Source organism: Ursus arctos, unplaced genomic scaffold (assembly GCF_023065955.2).
Source record: "Ursus arctos isolate Adak ecotype North America unplaced genomic scaffold, UrsArc2.0 scaffold_3, whole genome shotgun sequence".
Taxonomy (NCBI): domain Eukaryota; kingdom Metazoa; phylum Chordata; class Mammalia; order Carnivora; family Ursidae; genus Ursus; species Ursus arctos.
In genome coordinates this window covers 24,505,569-24,526,948 of record NW_026622985.1, presented here as the reverse complement: position 1 = coordinate 24,526,948, position 21,380 = coordinate 24,505,569, and the positions used below count along the sequence as shown (strand labels likewise).

Below are 21,380 nucleotides of genomic sequence, written 5' to 3'. Positions count from 1 at the left end.
GCCCGGTAGAAAATCGTCCTCAGATTCTTAGCTTAATTCTCAGCATTAATTAAGAAATGCAAAAGCCTCGAGAATTTATAAAATGAAAATTTCAAAATAATGAATAAATCGAGTAAAAAGCACAAGTGGAAGCTATGATAGATTTCAAAATAAAGAATACATCGCTAAAATTGTAAGAGGCTGATGATAGATGCATTGTTACTTTTTAAAAATTATTTAGAAAACGATTGGCAATGTCTTTCCTGTTTTTCTGTCAGAGCCAGGATAGAAAGACCTAATATGTAGCCTACACAAATCTAAAGCAAGTTACAAATGATGGAATCTGGGTATGTGTTTTACATAGTAACAGTGAAAATTGTCAATTAATTTTTCAGCAGATGGTAAGGGAAGTTATTGCCTTCTCTACTGTCTCTGCCTGGCTTCTCCCAGGCAAGAATGAAACCTTGGGAAGCAGTGTTTGAATATATGCAGGATTCAGATTTGCAAAATATGTAATACCATTTAACCAGTGCACTGTTGCTAAAAAGTTTCCTTTTAGATATTTTGCCACTTTCAACAGTTCACAAAGGTTTTCCAGCTTTAGAATAGAAAACATACCTTTGTTCATAAAATCCAAGTATTTTATTTATGCCGGAGTTACTATAGAGTTGAAAAGAGTAATTGCCAGTAACATTGGCCCTGCCAGTAGAGAGATTATCCATTTAAAAGGCATGGAGTGTGTGTGTGTGTGTGTGTCCTCTCTGACAGATTTATTTACATTTGTTTCTCTTAATATAAAATTAATGTTGACAGTTCATTCCCTGAACTAAGGAAAATATTATCAGATACCTTCTCTTGGGGGTTGAGTAATACTACTATCACACATTTTACAGAATCCTTAATTTAATATCTAAAGTTTAATGAAAAACAAAATTAGGTATTACAAAAAGTGCAAAATATATAAAGAGACATACAGAAAATATACAGCAGATGCACCTGAATTAATCTCTAGATAGAATTCTGTCACCTAGAATCAGGATTGCTGTTGTTTGTGTTAAATGGTTAGACCAGAAAAGGCACGCTCTTCTGCATTTTCTGAGGCTGCTTGCTTTTCCCATGAAGAATTCCGCTTCCCACAGATCTCTGCAGACCTCTTTGCTGCCCAGTCTTTGGGGGCACTCCCTTTCCCCCAGACTCCTTCATCATTCTGTGTTTGAAGCACTGTCTGTCCTCTTTCGTTCTTCCAGATTCCCCTTTTTGAATATTTTAATTCTTTGTTCACTTACCTTGAACTTCCCTCTATGAAGGAATTTGTTCTGATAACACAAAACCACTTTAAAAAGAAATCAAATGCAGTGGTCATGTAGGTTTTGTGTACATGATCTTAAAGAACCAAACAGATGTTTCTGTCACGTCTTACATGTGGCTGCGTAACACAGATACGTGCCTTGGGATTATGTTGGTATTTTACTTTTATTGACGACAGTTCCAGTGACTCATCCTCACATTATCAGATGATGAGGTGAGCTTGAAGCTCAGTGAAGCAGGGGTTATGTCGGTTTGTAAACGTACCATTGAATCCTTCGGGGCTAGTGTGGTGCTTGATGCCCAGTAGTTGCTAAATATTGACTGATATGTCGGATGGATCTGTAACTACACAATAAATAAGCTTCTAAGGTGGTAAACTACAAAAAATTCATAAATGTAAGAAAAATTCAGTAGCTTCATTCTGCTTTTTAAAGATAATCATTTAAAACAATATTTATTTCCTTATGCTTGGAATGTGGAGTAGAATCGATGTTCTACTCTTGTATGTATCATCTTATAAGGAAGGAGGGTTTAAGTTTATATAAGAACTGATTGTATTGATGGCATCTTTCCATTTACCCTAATCAGTCTAACACATAGTTTTTCATGACTATTCTCACTATCAGTGTCAGTGAAGTATTTGGCATTACCCAAGAATATCTGAAATAAATCAGTATATCGCTTATTTTCTGACCTCCTAGCTGATGATAGTCATGGCAGAGCTACAAATTGCTTGGAAATACGGCGTGCCCGTAGCTTATTCCTGCTTTATCAGGAACTAGAGATGTATGCAGAGGGAAGGAGAACTAGAAATTACTTCCTTATAATCTGACTCATTTTAATTGTTGTTATTAAGTTTTAAATACCAACATAATCCCAAGGTATGTATCTATATTGTTGTCCACCCAGCACGTAGGACGCGGGAGAGAACTGTCTGCTCGGTTCTCTAATAAGATCACGTATGCAAAACCTATACGACTACTGCATTTTGTTTGTAAAGTGATTTGGTGTTATTTGCTTGAACAAATTCAGTAGTCCTTGATTAAATTCTTGCCTTTGTCAGACCAAAGGAAATTCCATGTAAATATATCTCATATGGACACAGTGGAATTTAGACAATATTGGCCCCTTTTCTTTAGTTCATTGCTAAATGTAATAAAGCAAGCCACATTTGTTCTTCTAGAAAAGTGTCATTTCGAGTTATTGTTAGTTCTTTTTGAGGCATGGAAGGCTGATGCCTTACTAATGGAAAATGTTACACCATGGAAATCTGATAATTTGTCTGCAGAACTTGTCGTCCTCTTCCTCCTCATCCTCATTACCATAGCTAACATTGATTGCACTTATAATTTTCCGTGTAACATACAACCTTTATATCTATCATTTCATTTATGATGGGGATACTCATATGATAAAAATATTTTTATGACCATCATCATCCCAATTTTGGAAATAAGAAAACCAAAATTTGGGAAGTTAAATAACATAGTGACAGTGAAAATTGTCAATTAATTTTTCAACAGATGGTAAGGGAAGTATTTGTTGCCTTCTCCACTGTCTCTGCCTGGCTTCTCCCAGGCAAGAATGAAACCTTGGGAAGCACTGTTTGAATATATGCAGCATTCAGATTTGCAAAATGTGTGATACCATTTAACCAATGCACTGTTGCTAGAAAGTCATACAGCTACCAAGTGGCAGAGTCAAGAATTTAAATGATCTCCAGTCCAGATTTCATAAGCTCACGTGGAATGCGCCTCATTGGTCATCTGTCTCTTTCTCCCGGGCAGCCTTGTGGGGCTATGCCAATCATCATTTGCCCACCCAGGAGCCTGCCTTGTAGTCAGACAGCAGGACTGTTCCACTAAGGGACATGCTCCTTGCAGCGTGTTAAGAGGTTAAGACGGATTAAACTAAGCCATCAAAACTTTGCAGACTGCAAGTCCCTTTCAGATCATCAGGCTTTATAAAATAAATTAAGTGTGAAAGGTGTATGTGGACACTTTTATTTATTTCATAATACTATGAAACTAGGGATGTGGGTTATTTGAACGCTCCGGATTCTGCTATACTTGTGAATTATGGAAACCACTGTAAAATTTTCTCCTAAAATATTCAGTCCAATCTAGTATTTTTATAGGCTGAAGGCCAAAAATTTTAGTACACACAGTAAATTAATAAAACCCATTTCTGACATCATTTTTCTAACATGTTTCGATAGCTGAAGTTTTTATTTTAGTTTTATTGGCCTCTTTTCTTCGTAGTCTCATTTCCATTATTCCTTGGAGATTTGCCTATTGTAAATTAAACTTGAACTCTGGGTAACTGATAATTGTTGAGGTGACAGTTTCCAGTAACTGGGTTCTGCTGGGAAATAAGAAATTCCTATGGCTTTTTAAAATAGGTTGACCCTGTGGCTTTGGAAAAATCTTAATTGAAGACAACTATTTTAGTCTTCAACAAACAGAACAAAACAAAACAGATTAGCGGAAGTCCAGAATTGTAAGATAAAGTTATAAAATAGTGGTATATTGTAAGAAACAAATTAATAATATATTTTAAATAACCACATTTGCTGTAAATTAAAAGTTTTCTCTATGCAACTGGGCTGGTCTCGACATATCAACAGTAGACTGTTGGAATTACAGTATTTTGTTCAGAGAAAAATGGCTTTTGAAGCAACTGAAGTCAAAATTATGTAAATTTGCAGCTAGTTATAATGACTGACTTTTAGGAATTTTAAGTTTAACTTTATTAACTATGCCCTCAAAGTACTGTTGCTTGAGTCAAGACTTAGGAGAAATTTTTCATTCTCTAGAAATAATAGAGTACTAGAGTACTAGAATAATAAAAGGTATATATTTTAAGTATACTTCATTTTGCCTCTAAAGGTTTGTTCAACTTCACTGGACAAGTCTGCAAACCTAAAATAAAAAGATAGAGAATTTACCATGAGATAGGTATAAAGAAACTGCCCACATTTTCAAAATGCAAGATGACTATCAGCCTAGTTTGGGCTCTGTGTTAAAATGAACAGATTTAATTTGAATGACACCAGAGCTTGTCTTCGATCCATCTGGTAAGAAGTTGAAAACCACTCAGCCAGCTATTCAGTTTTTTTTTTCATTTAATATTTATTTTCATTTATATATGAGGCCCTATATTAGGTGCAATAGATACAATACTGTTTCAACCCAATCGAAAGTCTATTCAGTACTACCTCCCCATGTTATTTCTGCTAACGACCTGATCTCCAGCATGATGAAAAATATTAAGTCTGTCTATAACTGTGTTTGTCTTATATATGACCCTAAAGAGGCCATTTTGAAACATGAGCTTAACTCATCCAGATTAGTGGAGGAACATTTAACCAATTCTCTAGAAACATTTCAGTTACAGAGTTTCTGGTATGCATTTGTTACATGAATCCAGTATTGTGATTACAAATGCACTACTGGTTATGAATAAAGAAATTTTTCCTCCACAAAAGTTGACTTTGCTTTGATGAAGGCATGGTTCAAAGTAATTTGCTTCAGTGAGACTCAAGATGAAATATTTAGCTTGTGTGACTACACATGAAGTATTTTGAGTTGTTTTATATGTCATTTTATTTGTTTTTATATAACACCATGCACATAGACTGATAAGAAAAGAACTCTAAAAATATACATCCTTGAGAACGTAATTTACCTTAATTTTTCCTTGTGCCTATTTCAAGGAATTTATTTTTCTCTTTCCTGCAAAGTATAGCTAAAAGAGAACAGTAAATTTAAAGAAGTGGAAAACATCAGAGGAATGAGGATGGCAATCATCTCTGTGGATTTGCCATTTGGAATTTTAGAGTTCATTCGCTATTCCACAGGGTGGCAGTAATATAGCATAGACTAGGAAGAATGAGCCTACTTAAAATTCGAAGTGGAAAGTTAAGAGTCCGGACATCATCTTTTAAATGTCACGTTTATTGTGAACATGCATTATAACAGGTATATCGCACATGTGTATGAAATCAATGAAGTTAAAATTCTTAGTACATAATTAGTACAAAACTAAATGCAAAGTTGAGGATGGCAGTTGGGATTGGAATAACTTTTATGTTGGCTTTTTCATTGTTACATGAAGAATTTAAAAGCTAGGGTGCTTTACATTAAACTTATTCTCAACCAAGTGTATATTTATAAAATAATTTCAGAAAATTTTAAGCAGCCAATAAAATCATTAAAATATACACAATGCGTGTGGGGGGCACGCATGTGCACGTGTGTATGTACCAAGAGAAGAATAAGCATCTCAAGCATATTAGAAAGACCTTGGAAATATTGTAATGATGAGGCAGTTACAGAAATTATAGAAAGGTTGAATTTATAATTCTTAAGATTTTAGTCACCATGGGGAGGAAAATTTCAGAAAAAATAGTGTCTAACAACATCTGCACTCAGGCAAATAAAAATTAAGAGGTACAGATAAATTTCTACTATGGGAATAATTCAATCAGTTAATGCAGCTTTTATTCAAATAGCTGAGGATCTGTGTGGCAAATGAACACGGAGGGAGACACACACACAGACAATGTTTAGTGTGCTTTAAAATTTTGCACTTCCATACCCAGCTCTGATTCTGAATTTCTTAATTTGGACAACTTCTTAGATCTTTATGTCTGCAAACCTCGGGGTTAGGCAAAACTTTTGGAGTAAAAGCAACAAGTATTTTTGTTGTTTGGGGGAAGTTTCTGTTTTGTTTTTTACTAGTATGTATTTTGGCTGAGTTGTGTTTGTTTGGACTGTTTGATGAATAGCGTCAGTCAGGATCACGTGGTGTGTGTCTAAGTGTAACCCCCTATGTTCGCAGAAATGGTTGCCTCCCAGCACTATCGATATGTTAGTTCTTTTAGTCTTATTTATTTCTTTTTACTGAAAAGTGTTTTGTGGGAAAATATTTTACCAGAACACTGTGGTAAAAAGAGACACGAAGACAAAGCAGTGGTTTAAATTGAAAATTTGAGAGATGCTTTAAAATGTTCATTGTGAAGGAGATCTCCCACATGCTTTCTGGAGCATCTGGGTTTTTTCCCCTGCCCTTAATTCATGTGACAATTGTTTAAGGTATAGCAGTTAAATTGAATTATCAGTAGGGTAACATACCTGTTTACAAAAGTATTTCCATTTAGGAGTAAGTTCAACTATGTCAGAGGTAACACTACATTGAAATATAGCTGTATAGACAGCCCAAAAATAAATAAATTTTTAGAATTTAAGAAAATGAAATTGTTACATTTTAAGGAATTGGGGGTGGGGTAGGTAGGTGTCACCGACTTCTTTTGACCTGGAATGAGTCACTTGTCTGTATAATTTGAGATGATTAAAATTCAGATGTGTCCAGCAAATGGCTGAGGCGAGCCTGGGCAAGTTACGGGTGGCTCGCGTGAAACAGTGCGATTGAAGCAGCAACATCGCCGGTGTACGTTTGGGGCAGGGATTGTTATGAAGCGATCTCTGTGTGGCCAAGACCAGTGGAGGAACAGAAAACAGATGTGAAATCTCTTTTGAGAGTTGTGCTCTGCGGTCATGTGCAAAGATGAAACAGGCGAAACAATTAGAAAATGTCAGTTCAAACAGTCAATCGACATGAATTAGGGAAAAGCTGTTAACATAGTTCAAACCAAAACATGAAATCATGGAAAAGTGATTTTCTACATGTTTATCTTTAGAAAAGGCTAAAATGTTTAACTTAAAATACTGGTTTACTTAGATTACTAAATTGGTAAAAATGAATATATCCTAAATAGCCACTTACTAAATATTTGTCGACGTTGAATTTGTCCTCTCCATTCTTATATTATTATGAAATGACAGTATTTTCATAATTAAACATAATGGCTTCTGATAAACATTTACGTTGTATAACTTTAAAATTATGTCAACTGAATTTTTAAAGTATTTGCATATTTTATAGCACATTACAGTCGATATTTTGATTGTCTTTAAAAATTCTAGGACCTTAACATGGAGATATATATATATATATATATATATATATATATATGCGCTAGTCCTCTTTTATAGAAAGTTAGTAATATCATTAACATCTTGTATGTGCATACTCAGTATTTTCATGGTGTGAAAGTAATAAAACTATCACTAAGTATAATTGCCTTAAACAACTAAAAGCACAATGACCTCCTTTCTATATACATCATTATAATAACATTTATGAAACAGGAATTACTATTACTTATTATTTTTTGCAGTGACTAGGTATGTGGATAATATGTTTTAACCAGGTGAGACAGGTGAAGTCAGTTGGGCTTAAAAGTTGCCATTTCTACGCCGGAAACGTCATTGTGATTCCGACAGAGCATCAGGACATGGTGCTGGGCACCCAAGTGCTGTCTTAAATTTAGTAACTGAAGTCCACGTTGAGAGTAGGTTGTGCGGCTTTCTCTGCGGTGACTTCCTGAAAGATTGACTGCCTTGATTTTTCTTGTCACATTTATCAACTGAAAAGCATGCTTTTATTTGTTGTTTGCTTTAGCTCTTTTGTGTTGGCATTCAGTTAAATTTTATGCAGCCTAACACATCCCTGTGTTTCAATTCCCCAGGTACGTGTATTCACATTTTCAGTTGGTCAGCATAATTATGACAGAGGACCTATTCAGTGGATGGCCTGTGAAAATAAAGGTAACAGATCTGTTTTCTTGACCACATTTTAGTAGAAAACAAAATTGGTAGTTGTTAGTTCTACATACTCTCATTTAAGATAAAGTTGTAGCTAATGTTTGCAGGGATAGAGACAAGAATAAGATGTTGAGTGTAATTTTTTTTTTTAAGATTATTTAGGAGAGAGAGAGTGGGGGTGGTGAGTGGCAGAGGGAAGGGGTGAGAAAGAGTCTTTTAAGCAGACTCCGTGCAGTGCGCGGAGCCCAGTGTAGGCTCGATCTCACGACCCTGAGATCACGACCTGAGCCGAAACCGAGTCAGATGCTTAACTGACTGCGCCACCCAGGCACCCCAAGATACTGAATGTATTTTCTGTGGCAAAAACCCATACACAAAACACTTTGACATTATTATTATTATTATTACAGTATATAAAAATTCAGACATTTGATCATATGGTATATGATATAATATATTGATACCATTCGATGCTTTATTTAAAGATACTTAATGATACTTATCAAATAGAATCATACCTGAAAAATGAAGAATGAAAGAATATCTGAATTACATAAAACTTACATATAAGAAAGTGTGACATACAAGTACATTTTTTCTGAGTGGTTGAATTTTCTTTTAAATGTCTTACACATTCCAAGGTAATTCTGATTTTGTGTAGTGAGCCCATGTTTCCTGTGTACACAGAAAAAAACCTGAAAATGTTATTTGAAAAATACGCTGATCGCATAGCAATAAAAGAAACCTAAATTTGTTATGAAAGTCATATTTAGGCAAATATTTTGTATAAATAATTGTCAGATACCCATTTTCATGTATCTTTAATAATTTCTCCAATGATAAAAGTATTTTAAATGATGCTAGGTTCCCTAGTGTTTGGTAGAAAAACCACATTTATCTGATAGAGTTTAAGAAACGTAGTGAAATTTCTCATAAAGTTTAGAAATTTGTTAGGAATATACATTAATGAAACATTTTCTCCATTTATTGGTGGTATTGATATGTTAGTGTTTGCTCAATTAGAAGTGAAAAAAGTGCTTTTTTTCTCCAAAGACCTAAAATAATTTTGTGACCATGTATTGTGATATATATATATATATGTGTGTGTGTGTGTGTGTATATGTGTACACATATATATATGTGCATAAATATATATGTATATGTTTCAGGTTATTACTATGAAATTCCTTCCATTGGAGCAATACGAATCAATACTCAGGTATGGTTATTTAATATTTGTTTAATTTTTTTTTCAAAGAACAAGATGTTTCTTTGCTGCTTTAAATATGCTCAGTTGGAGAAAATAGGTGAAAATAAAAAAATGATGCATAATACTGTATTTGTAGCAAAACGTTGAGTATCATGGTGATGTATTGATTGTTATTTCAGTAAGTAACATTAAATAATTTCCAAGTGTTCTCAAATATTCAAAACTCAGGTAAAAAACTATGTACGTTGTTCTTCTCAGATGTTAAAAACATCATCAAAAAGAAATAAAAAATTTACTAACAATCTTATCTCATTTAACTTGAATTTGGTTCTATTTCAGATCACTTAAATGAGTTTCTTCAAGTTGCAGGTACCACAAAGAAAATTAAGCAGTACTTAATCCAGACAAATTATACAGGATTCTAATCAGAATTTAGATACTTCCCAAATAACCCTTGCAGATCTCTTTACCTGTTTAAAGTAAACTTAAAACAAAGTGATGATTTCTCCATAACCTTTTATTTTATTTTATTTTATTTTATTTTATTTTATTTTATTTTATTTTATTTTATTTTATTTTTAATTATTGTATTATTTTTGTTTTTTCCAAATATTTATTTACATTCTAGTTAGTTAACATATAACCAATAACATAATATTGGTTTCAGGAGTAGAATTTAGTGATTCATCACTACATGTAACACCCAGTGCTCATCCTAACAAGCGCCCTCCTCATACCCATCACCCATTTAACCATTCAGTTTAAAATATGCCTGTTAAATAACCTTGTAGATTGAAGCCATTAAGGTAATTTAAATGTATATTATTTTCAAGTACTCATAAATAACCATTTAAAATCATTACTCAATTTTATACATCATTGAGGATCCACAAAATAGACTAAGTCAAAATTGAGCCTAAATAACATGGCATTTGTGGAACTGATACTGACTGTGTTTTATGTTGAAATGAAACAGCAGCTGCACTTGAGTCTGATGTCTTACTTGGCACAGAATTTCATTTATTTTTTGATATGTTTAAATGTAGTTTTGAATTTCAGCCAAACAGTCTGTGATATGAAAGCAAGTATGTGGCTGCTTTATTATTTCACATTTGTATGATTCCATCCAGTAAATCACAGAGCCTTAAATAGTTTAGATTAACATAAAGCAATTCACAAGGAACGTATTTCACTTATCATTGGCTGTACCTCAGAAAAAGAATGTTCTGTTATTAGAAAAAAACTGGGGTAGACAGATTGTGTAAATAATACAAGTTAAATATTGTTGATTCAAAGTATGTATAGATACCATTTATGGTATATCCGAAATAGGAATTAAATAATTATGTTTACTCTCTAATAATTTTGATTCCATATTTATTTTTCGCTCTAGGTAATTTGCTTCTGTAGAGTTATTTTGTTTTCATTTTTAGTACAGCATTTCTGTTTTTCAACCACTTAACCTTTTTTTTTTAATAGGAATATTTGGATGTTCTGGGTAGACCAATGGTGTTAGCAGGAGACAAAGCTAAGCAAGTCCAGTGGACAAATGTGTATCTGGATGCACTGGTAAGAGTTTGGCTGTTCAGTCAGACTGTCCTGACAAAAGCACGTAGCTGTTTCTGCTTCTTTCTAGGTGACATTGTTTCTAATTCATTAAACCCTTTCTATAAGTCCTTCTATCACAACTTTTTTTGCTATAATATACATAAAAACTTAGACTTGTCTAATCACAAATGTAAAATATTACTTTATTTTTTAGGTGATCTGTTGAATGTGGGATTTCAAACCTCAGATCTTGAATTTGTGGTCATTTCAATAACATGTTGAATTTTTATGTAAAAAAGTACTAAAGTCATGTGAATGAATACCCGCTACTGCAGACTTCAAATAAAAATTTAAGGAAAGATTTTTAAAGTAGACTTCGGATAGCAGAAGCATGCATAGCCTCCACAACTCACGCCAGACCCAACAAAGCTCAAAGTAGCTACAGTTAAATAGGCAAATAATCTTACCCTACTCTGAAATCATCACAAACTTAATATCCTCTTTGTATATATAATCTCTTCTTTCAAATCCAACCCCAGAGTTTTATGGAAATAAGCCATTGAAAGGATCAAACATGGTATGATGAATTAAAAAACAAGTTAAATTTTCCATTGTGCAATTGAAATTTTAATATTGGTGGTCTTTGATATTTCAAAGCAGTGGTTCTCAACTGGGGTGATTTTGCCACTCACAGGTCATTCGAATGTATCTCTGGATGTTTTCTGTTGTCGTGACTGGGATAGGGAGGGATTGCCACTGGCATCTCATGGATAGAGACCAAGGAAACCTCGTACAATACACAGGGCAGTCCCCTCAGCCCGTGCACGAGCACACAACGAAGAATTATTCAGCTCAAAATAGCAGTAGAGCTTAAGTTCAGAAAACTTGTTTAATATAAGTTTTACTTTCCTAGTGTGAAAGTGATAAATAGTAAATATCATACTTAAGACTTATTCATAGGCTTTATCTTGATGAAACGACTTTATTGATGATTTGACTAATGCAATATATCAGAGAGAACCAAAATACTAAGCCCTGCAAAGTAAATGCTGATTCAATAACCCTTTCTCCTACTTGGAGTACAATTATATGCTGATACTACTTTTCTGAATGCAGTGATGACCCCAAAGTGCAAAATGCAATCCATTTAGAATTACTTATCTTTTGGTTCTTGTAAAATAAACATATACAGGAAGTTGGAAGAAAAATAGGCACTATTAACAGCAGCTTTGCATGCTAAGAAAGATAAAGTGAAGCTTGCTTACCTCAAGTCCTAGCTAAAATTACTATCCAGTGTTCCTTCTTGACATCACATATTTATTTAAGGTCACATGGTCATCTAAAGCTATGGTCAAAATGTTTCATTTTTCCGAATCCATCACAAGACAGGGTATGATAGGAGGAGTCAATAATTACGCCCTCTAGGATTTCCTATGACCAGAAGTTCATTAACCAGCACGTCTGCATTGTTGGTAAGGTTCTTACTGATAGCACAAATGACGTTAGGAAGAGATTTTGGTTCTAAACGTGCTGTTCAATGAGCTGAAACTAAATGTAAAACAAAAAAAGAATCACAGGAATTGGCTAGTCAGTGGACACATAGAGCATTCTTTTACTGACTTGAGAATGAAAAGTGCCTGTCTTGCATTTCTAATTACAATCCTCTGCACGTAGATTTACAGTATATGCTGGTTACATTAAGAAAAAAGTGGTAAACATATTCCAAGACAAAACTTAATAAATATAATGAGAAAATGAAAAGAACTGTGGAAACTCAGAAGATAGAAGCTATATATTTGGGGATGGTGTAGGGCGAGGTTGAAAGGATGGTTATAGTTTAGTTGAACATGTGAGTCCAGGTAAGGTTTCTGTAGTTGGTGGGGAGTACTGAAACCACACGAAGAGGGTGCAGTCGGAGTCGGGCAAGTGCTGGGTTTGTTGGAAAATGCTACCTCAGTCACTTTTGGAGCTAATGGGAGGTCAGAACAGAAACAAGACTGGGACAGTATTGTGGAAGGTTCATTTTATTTGGGAGATAGTGAGGTTCTTTGGACAAAACGAGATAAAAAGAGTTGGAATTCAAAAAATACAAATATCAGATAAATTCCAGGAGAGCAAAAATCTTGTCTTATTTCTCTTTTTTGTTCTCTAGAGACTGGCACAGTATCTAAGAATAGAATACAAATTTTTTGTCCTCTGAGTAAATGAGAGACAAAATAGAAATTGGGCACCAATGAGTTCGCTGATGATTGTGTCTCCTGTGTTAGAAGTCTAGTATCTCATTTTAGGGCAGCTATTACCATATATAGAAGCAAATTACCATACTCTGTATAAATGCAAATGTGATGTGCAGAAAATGATTGTATCTATGTATACTTTATCGTGTATCATGCTAGCATTTTAAAAACTATGCATATACATTGTAACTCAAAAGTTTTCCAAAAGGCATTTTTACTGAATTTTGTTTTGGAAACAATTTTTATGAATTATGTATAATCTGACTTTATTGAGATGGAAAATTTTCATTGCGAATGTGAATTTGCATATTTAACTAAGGGTGTTTTCATTGTTGAATATTCTGGCTTAGAACTAAATAGAGAGCCAACATGTATACCATCATGCACCAATGATGTGTAGTTGTTTCCTTAATTGTGTTTGTCCCAAACAATTTGGTATCTTATTCTGCTGAAAGCCTCTGTGTGATTGTCCTTCTTCATTAATTCAGTTCCCATTGTTTCTGGGCTTCCCACATGCATGATTATGAACTATTGCCTAAGACATATTCTCCATGAAGCCATTGCTGTTTCTGGAATTAGAACAGGGGTCATGAGATTTGGATCTGGGGTCATTATTCACAAGAAGATTACTAATATTTTCTCAGCATAGAAAATTTGAAATCTTCAGCAATAATTTTTAAATCATTTTAAAGTGATTCTTTTGAAAATGTAGTTTTGACATGAAATAATGGTAAAAATATATATAATTGCTGCAGATAGCAATAATACTAAACAACAACCTCTGACTTGAAAATCAGTTTATTTCAACTAATCTCCATGGATTCATTTAATATCTGAAATTATCTACATGCCGAATAACAGTAGGTCATTATTTTTGTTCATGTTTATTTTGCTTCGTGACCATACTGTTGGATTTGATGCTTGCAGTTGGCTGTATTATTTTACTTTGTCAAAAAGTACTATTCGTTTTGGAGGGCATTTAGGAGCATTATTGCTTCTTTAGAACAGCGTAGTATTTACCTAGACTATTGGAGAAATGGAGCATTGATAGCGTCTTTCTTCTATTTATTCTGCTACACTCAGTGGTGTAACATGAAGCCTTTGGCTTAGGGCATGAAAAAATTAAGAATGAAGTTATAAAAAGGAAGGCAAATAAATCCTATGAAACGGTATTTTATTTTCACCCTGCTCATGGAATCCTGTGATATTAGGTAAACTACCACTGTGAACAAAAAGGTGGAAGGGCAGGGTGACTGAAATATTAGTGTCATTTGATTTTTTAAAGTTATTTGCAATGCTGTCTTAAGCTATTATTTTAGATGTTGGATGCTTCAATAGCTGCCTAATTGATTCTGATTATTTCCCAGACTACTACATGATTTTTAAAAATAAAAATAAAAGTTTTTTAAAAGCTTTCAAAGTCCTTTAATAATTCTTTGTGTCTATAATGTAACCATAAAATGCAGTGTCAGATACCAGAAACTAATGCAGAATGACAAAGTTTAAATTGTAACTCTAATTTGCCTTTTCTTTCTGAATCTATTTTTAGGAACTAGGACTTGTCATTACTGGAACTCTTCCGGTCTTCAACATAACGGGCCAAGTTGAAAATAAGACAAACTTAAAGGTTAAAAGTTAATTGATAAAATTAATAATCATAAATGATAAACAGTGACGTTGAAGCTGAGTGTGGATAAGATATTTCTATAAGGAAATACATACAATGTAACTGTCTTGTGAGACCAGAAGTAAGAGGGAACAGCTGCTTATGTGATAACCACCTGGGAAAAAGGAAATGCAGGTCAAGTTCTCTGTTTCCCCAGAGCCAGGATTCAGCTTAACTCTATTTAACTATGAACTGATGAGAACACAAGTTCAGACTCGGAGTAATTACATGATAAATGGGCAATACTGTTGTGTCCCCTTTTTTAAAATGTGTCTGAGATAACCATGGAGCTCAGAAAGAGAAATCCAAAAACCAAAACCATGGTGATGTTTGAAGCCTGTGTAAATAGGTATATTTATTGAATGATTCCTCCTCCAACTCCCATTCAAACAGTATTTTTTTAATCATCACATAAGTTAAGCATCTGATTTAAAATGAATAGCTCTCCATTTTTTTTCTATTTTTCAAGACTGAAGGAAAATACTTCATGAATTTCCTAACAGTGTTGATTTCTGTAGCACTGGTAATATTGTCAATGCAGTTAAGATACTACCAACTTAAAGTTCTGAAAAATCTGTATCTTGTTAAATTCCATTCCTTATTTTTAAAATACTCCTGATTTTGAAGGAGGGTTGCAGTCCTCTTTCTTAGCTTGTATCGGGAAGAATTGAGGATTGCAGGAGAGATTAAGATTTTTTTAATACTAAAGACTCATTTTATGCTTTGGCTGACATTCCATATTGGAGGGACATTTATTTCCAGTTTATGGCATAATGAAGTCTACTGTGCTACTATTATTGGTCCAGTTATTATAAATTTCTGTTCAACTCTTTCTTTTAATAATGTGGCCATCAAAAATATTAGTTATTCCTCTTTGGGAAGCCATTATCATTATTAAATATCTGTGGGTTCTAACTAATTTAACCCATAGAAGAGTAATTGTTTAACTCCTCAGATGGACTAAGGAATTGCTTTAATTAGGAATTTTTGCTGAGGGTAGGATTGGTCCCTGGCAAAAGAAAATAGTTGTTGCATTACTTTCTCGCTCCCTATGTACCTACAGAAAATTCACAGTCTTCTCATATAACTATTGAGTGGATTTTATAATTTCCTTTGTAACATTTCAGTTTATTTTGTAATTTGCATAATTCTATTTAAAACAAAAGTTCCTCATTCTAAATTTTACACCATTTTCATCTTTAATGTCCCTGAGAAGATTATGATAGCAGTTTGTCTCATAGCCTTGTTGACTTGGAACTAAATTTTGGTGCCCATTGTTTGGTATTTAGAAGTTACCAGCACTAGGAAAGAGGGTTTTGAGGGTTTCTGCTATTTTACTACAGTGAGGTCAAATACTTTTCAGGATAGTTACACATACGCAGGCACTGTCAATAGCAAAAAAAAAAAAAAAAAAATTAAGAAAAATCCATTGTCTTCTCATTTCATATTACCTGGTATCTTCAGGCTGGACATTTTTGTGATTTTTTAATCGTAGTACACCACAAAGTCACAAAGTGCTCTCTCTCACACGCAGGGCTGCAACTAACTGTACAGAAGCAACTACAATATTAGGGGTAATGAGTACAAGAGGCATCAAATAAAAATTTACTATCTTTTCTATTTTAGCTGCACTTACCAAATTTCATTTAAGTTAAATAATAATGATGATAAAGTTGTGGGTAAACAGAGGTGAGAATCATGGTAGATTGATATCAAAAAGTGTCTCACCCTTAAATATGTTTTAGCTAGTATGGAATACAACTATTGTGAAGCAAAAAGATGAGCTTATATAATAATTGTGTAGAACTATATGCATTTTTGGCATAAAATACAGTTCCTTTTTCTCTCTTATTATAGAACCAGCTGATTCTTGGTGTGATGGGAGTTGATGTGTCTTTGGAAGATATTAAACGACTGACACCACGTTTTACAGTAAGATGAAATATACTCTTGAGTATCTTTTTCATTTTAGAGCTTTGTACTAATTTAGCTTGTCTATAAAGCATTTAAGTAATTCTCAAAAATCATGTGCAGTTAGCGAAGGAACTAAATGTTAACTAAATGTTAAAAAGGATAGATAACTTTCTTCATGCTTTAAAATGTATTAAGAATTTTTAAGAATTTTTTCCTTTAATGAATGTGATTTCTGATCGTGATTCAGAGATCTTGAAACTTTTCTGTTTTGTTTCTTTTTTTTCAGCTGTGCCCCAATGGCTATTATTTTGCGATTGATCCTAATGGTTATGTTTTATTACATCCAAATCTTCAACCAAAGGTATGTATATAATGTGTTTACAGTGACTCGTGCAATTCTGTAAAATTAATAGTTAATGTTCTTAATAGGTTTGTTATCTTTAAACTCACTGTATAGTACTAAATATAAAAGAACATTTTATCTGTAATGTTAATGGATGACAAGACCACAGTTTATAAGATATGAAAGTGTGAAAGCAGTTTTCATTTTCTCTTACCAATTCAGCTCTCCCATATTCCTGTCGAATATTTAACCAGTATTCACACCTCAGAGACAGCCATTATCACCCTGTGCCTGAGTTCACACATCCCACTTGGGGTTGTGATTGAGGCGGGAAGGTAGTGAGGAGATGGCCCCAGATGGGTGTGAACCTGATAAATAGAAGTAATGTTCCTGTATGCTCGGGCCACATGTTCCAACACCCTTTTTTCTGGTAATTATCTCTCCTTTTCATGTCCCAGGATGTTTTTCTTTCTACTTTTGTACAGGCTTATAAAACTATGAATGAAATTCAGTTAAGTAAAACCCCACAGGATGGGCTTCAGAAATGGGAAGTGTTTATTCATCGGGGAGTTGTGCGAAAGTGATAAAATTCCATAGATAAACTATTGTATCCTAATCTTTGTGCCAAGATATAAAATATTTTCTTATGTATCTCCTCCAACTTATTTCACCTTCCATTAGTGCTTCACAGGGGGGAGGGCGGGGAGGTTAATATGTATTTCTCTAGAAGCAGAAGTGGTAGAATCTTCCTATATTATATAATTGTAATTTATAAGCATCTTCAAGTTATTGTTTAACTTTGAGGGTAATACTGAAGATACTTTAATCCATGCTGGAGAGAAATATATCAGAATTTACCTTCTTTTCCTCAGTCACAGGTATTTAATTTTAGTGATATTTTAGAGCATACACAAGTAGGTGCATAAACACATATACATTTAATGTTGAGTCATTTAAGTATTCAAATCAGTGATAATTAAGAACCATTGATATTGAATACAAAACCATACTAAGTTGGTTACAATAAATGTGTCGATTTTAATTCTTCTCTCTTTGGAACTTCCATATAAAATCCATTGTGATCTAAATATTAGCTAATCAAATGTAGCTGCTGATCACTCTGTATTATTTTTCAAGTTTTTTTTATTATAAATGTAGTATAGGCATTTTTTCCCATTATTGTGAGTCTTTCGCAGCTCTTTATAAACATGTGTTAAGTTCTTCCTAATAGAGTTATTTATGATTAGCTAAACAGTCTATGATTTTGTCACAGTTGAACATTTTTATCTTTTTAAATCTTTTTTAAGATTTAAAAAAAAATTGCAATATTATTGTTTGGTCTTAGTATATCCAGTATATTTTCGATTATATTTGCACAACTGAAGTGATTTAAAAGCAGTAACAATAGTATGTGCTGAAGGGTGTGAAGGATCCCCATTTTTATGATTGTAGGTCTTAACCCCTTCCCCAAAAGGAACTTTATTACTTAGACAAAACAATTTAAAAAAATAATGGGACTAATGCACGTATGATATATAGATATAAATCTATCACTTAGAGGCAGTGATTTGAAAAAGGTTTTCCCCTTTTGTACATGCTTCTAATAACCAGTATTTATGGAGAAATTTTTTTTTACTCTTTGATGTTAACATACATTTGGCTCAGACTTGGAATAATTTACTAAAACTCATAAAATTACATATATAAATTCTCTAGAAACCATTATTACAGCCCAAATGATTTTTTTTCAGGAGTATGTCAGCTTTTCATATTTTAATATAGGAAATTATGATAAGCAAGTATGCAACCAAGATTATTTAGAAAATGTTATTTTACAAAATCATTAAAATATGTTTGAATAGTCCATGTGCTCTTTTTTCTGAAATTCATGCTTGTGAATTAAATATGCTTGTGAATTCTCATCATTAGGTTAAACATAACAATTTCTATTTTGTGGGTGATGGTACATACTGTACAAGTAGATAAAAGAACCTTATAAAAGGAGGATACACTGTAAGAATGGTTTTAGAAATTGACAAGTACAAAGGACCAGTATGGTAACAGCTAGTGTACTAACAAAATTATTCTCAATCCGTTCTTGAGAAATGTACCAGTAGAAATAAAGGGAGATAATGCTCTGTTTTCATAGTATCCCTTATTATTTAACAAGGTCAAAGTTTAGTGTTATTACAAGTATTCTTTGCTTAATGCCTTGTGTTTGCTTCCTAAAATTATAATCTTAAATTATTTCAGTATAATTTTGTAGTTTGTAGAAGGCAGTATGAGTATCCTTTAAAAACGCTTGATAACAGGAAATAAAGTAGCTATAAAGCTTTTGCTTATCTAATTTTCTAAGGAATCATTACTTACCTTCTCAAAGCATACTGTCTCTACCATGACCACATTTTGACAAATACTGGATTATGTATCCTGCTTTGTTTCCAAATGCATTTTAAATTTCTTCCATTTTGTTTCATAAAAAGAACCAGATCGGGTACACTTATTAGATATCTAATTTTGGTCAATTTTAAGAAATATTTATTGTACAGGAAATTGCATAATCTACATTTTAGAAGTCAATATTTAAAATAAATCTACAAAAAAATTATAAAAAATAAAATAAATTTACAGTGTTAGGATTAAATTCTCCTTTAGTTCCACAGATACAACATTTGGTAACAAAGGGCACAAATTTTAAGGGTTTAATATTAACATTTTTCAATATCCTATAATACTTATATTTGAACACATTAGAATCATGTAAATTCTAAAATTTGCTGTTTGGGTTTTTTTGTTTTGTTTTTTGTTTTTTTTTTGAATCAGCATAAAAGTTTTCTGTGGCAAACTACCTTTCTCACTTCCCAAATATGTATTTCTTTGGAGAGAAAAAAAAAGGAAAATACGAAGTCATTTTGCTAAATAGTTTTTGAGTATTTTTACTAGCATAAATTTTTTGATTCACCACAATTATTTTTAAACTTTAATTTTATTTGTTGACTCATCATGAACTCTGTGATACCTGTTTCTGATCAAGGAAATATCTGATCAAAATTGATTGTAGGGTAGAAGCCTTACCTATGTTGACATGTAGCGTGATGAATTACCATCTTTCTGTTGCTTCAGCCTATTGGTGTAGGTATACCAACAGTTAATTTAAGAAAAAGGAGACCCAATGTTCAGGTAACTGTGAATGAAGTTAGCAGTGTCTTCGAATTTGCTAAATCAGAGTTGAGATTAAGCTTTTCTACCTAAAAGCATATGATTAATGCTGCCTTTCCTGACCTCAAGCTTCCAGAGCATGAGTTGGAGATGAGCATCATTTCTCGATAAACTGGAGCAAAAATGTTATTAATGATGGCAGAGGGTATGCATTTGCTAACTCAGGTTTGCTAGCAAATTATATAATGTCGTTAATCAGAGCAGTCATAATGAGATGGCTTCTAAAAGTAAATTTGTTATTAAATATTGTGATACTAGTGTCAAATCCATGTAATCCTAACAATCGCTTGTCAAATTAACTTCTCAGTGGAAATAAAAATACAATTCTGATGTGGTAGTTTCTGTAAATCATAAAATTTAAGCCAAATTGTCTTTGAATTTCTTAAGTGTATTTTGGGACTAGAGGTGGAAGAAATTTCCCTTAAGCTAATTGACATGTCCAGAATTGCAAATAAATGTGAATTTTTATTGCCTTATAAGCTCATGGCAAAATCTTTTCTCTTTTGTCAACAAAATTTAAATGTTATTTTATGTATGCATATTTCTATAATCACACTCAAAATCATCAGCAGAAAGGATACTTCCTCCCTTTTGGTACAGTACAGTAAGAGAATTAGTACAGTAAAACAATTTCAGAATTCCAAAGGAGGTTCAGTATGACTTAATGTTTTATATGTCAGCCTATCATTGCTTTAAATAAAGTTAGTGAAATTATAATGGAGAGGTAGTATGATTTTAAGAAGAGATTAAACTGAACTAGCAAAACAGAATCTTAAGTTTGTTGTACTTAATTAAAGCTAATACCGTATCTTTGAGTAGTTCATTAAACCCCATTTTACTTTAATTTCTTAGCCTGAAAAACAGGAGGATTGAACTAAGAATAATTGTTTCTTTTCACCCTACATTGTATGTTCCCCCGAGAAATTAAATATATATGTTGATCTCCAGCTCCCTCTCCTGAAAATTCTGATTTAAAATGACCAGGGATGAGACCCAGGTTAATGAATAGTGTTTCGCGTTTTCCAGGATGTCCTAAAGTGCAGAGACACTGGATTAAGAAGCTTCAATTTTCTTGTAGCTCTAGAATTCTGTGCAATCTGATCTTCATGTTGTATCAGTCTTCATATCTTCTATCATTCCCGTAGAGGTTCAAATTCTGATTATGTCTTACCTTGATTTATTAAATTGTTTTACATTGCTCTCCTTGCATGCTTCTGTTTGTGTATTATCTTCATTATACTTTTTGCATTTATGTATATTTTAGTGAATTTTCATTTTTATAAGTTCC

At 33.0% G+C, this 21,380-nt stretch overlaps 1 protein-coding gene across 9 annotated transcripts in view; it reads left to right on the top strand.

Annotated features, from left to right (window-relative positions):
* The window catches only part of CACNA2D1 (calcium voltage-gated channel auxiliary subunit alpha2delta 1), a 484,525-nt gene that overhangs the window by 410,087 nt on the left and 53,058 nt on the right, over positions 1–21,380 (top strand). For 5 of the 9 annotated variants that reach the window (XM_044386064.3, XM_048213148.2, XM_044386055.3 and 2 more), the window contains exons 13-19: positions 7,880–7,958; positions 9,125–9,174; positions 10,645–10,734; positions 14,500–14,577; positions 16,474–16,548; positions 16,817–16,891; positions 19,997–20,053. In XM_044386064.3, the coding sequence (XP_044241999.1) occupies positions 7,880–7,958; positions 9,125–9,174; positions 10,645–10,734; positions 14,500–14,577; positions 16,474–16,548; positions 16,817–16,891; positions 19,997–20,053 (504 nt within the window). The remainder of the gene's footprint in view (positions 1–7,879; positions 7,959–9,124; positions 9,175–10,644; positions 10,735–14,499; positions 14,578–16,473; positions 16,549–16,816; positions 16,892–19,996; positions 20,054–21,380) is intronic. The other 4 variants (XM_026504644.4, XM_044386072.3, XM_026504640.4 and 1 more) reach the window with 1 other exon arrangement.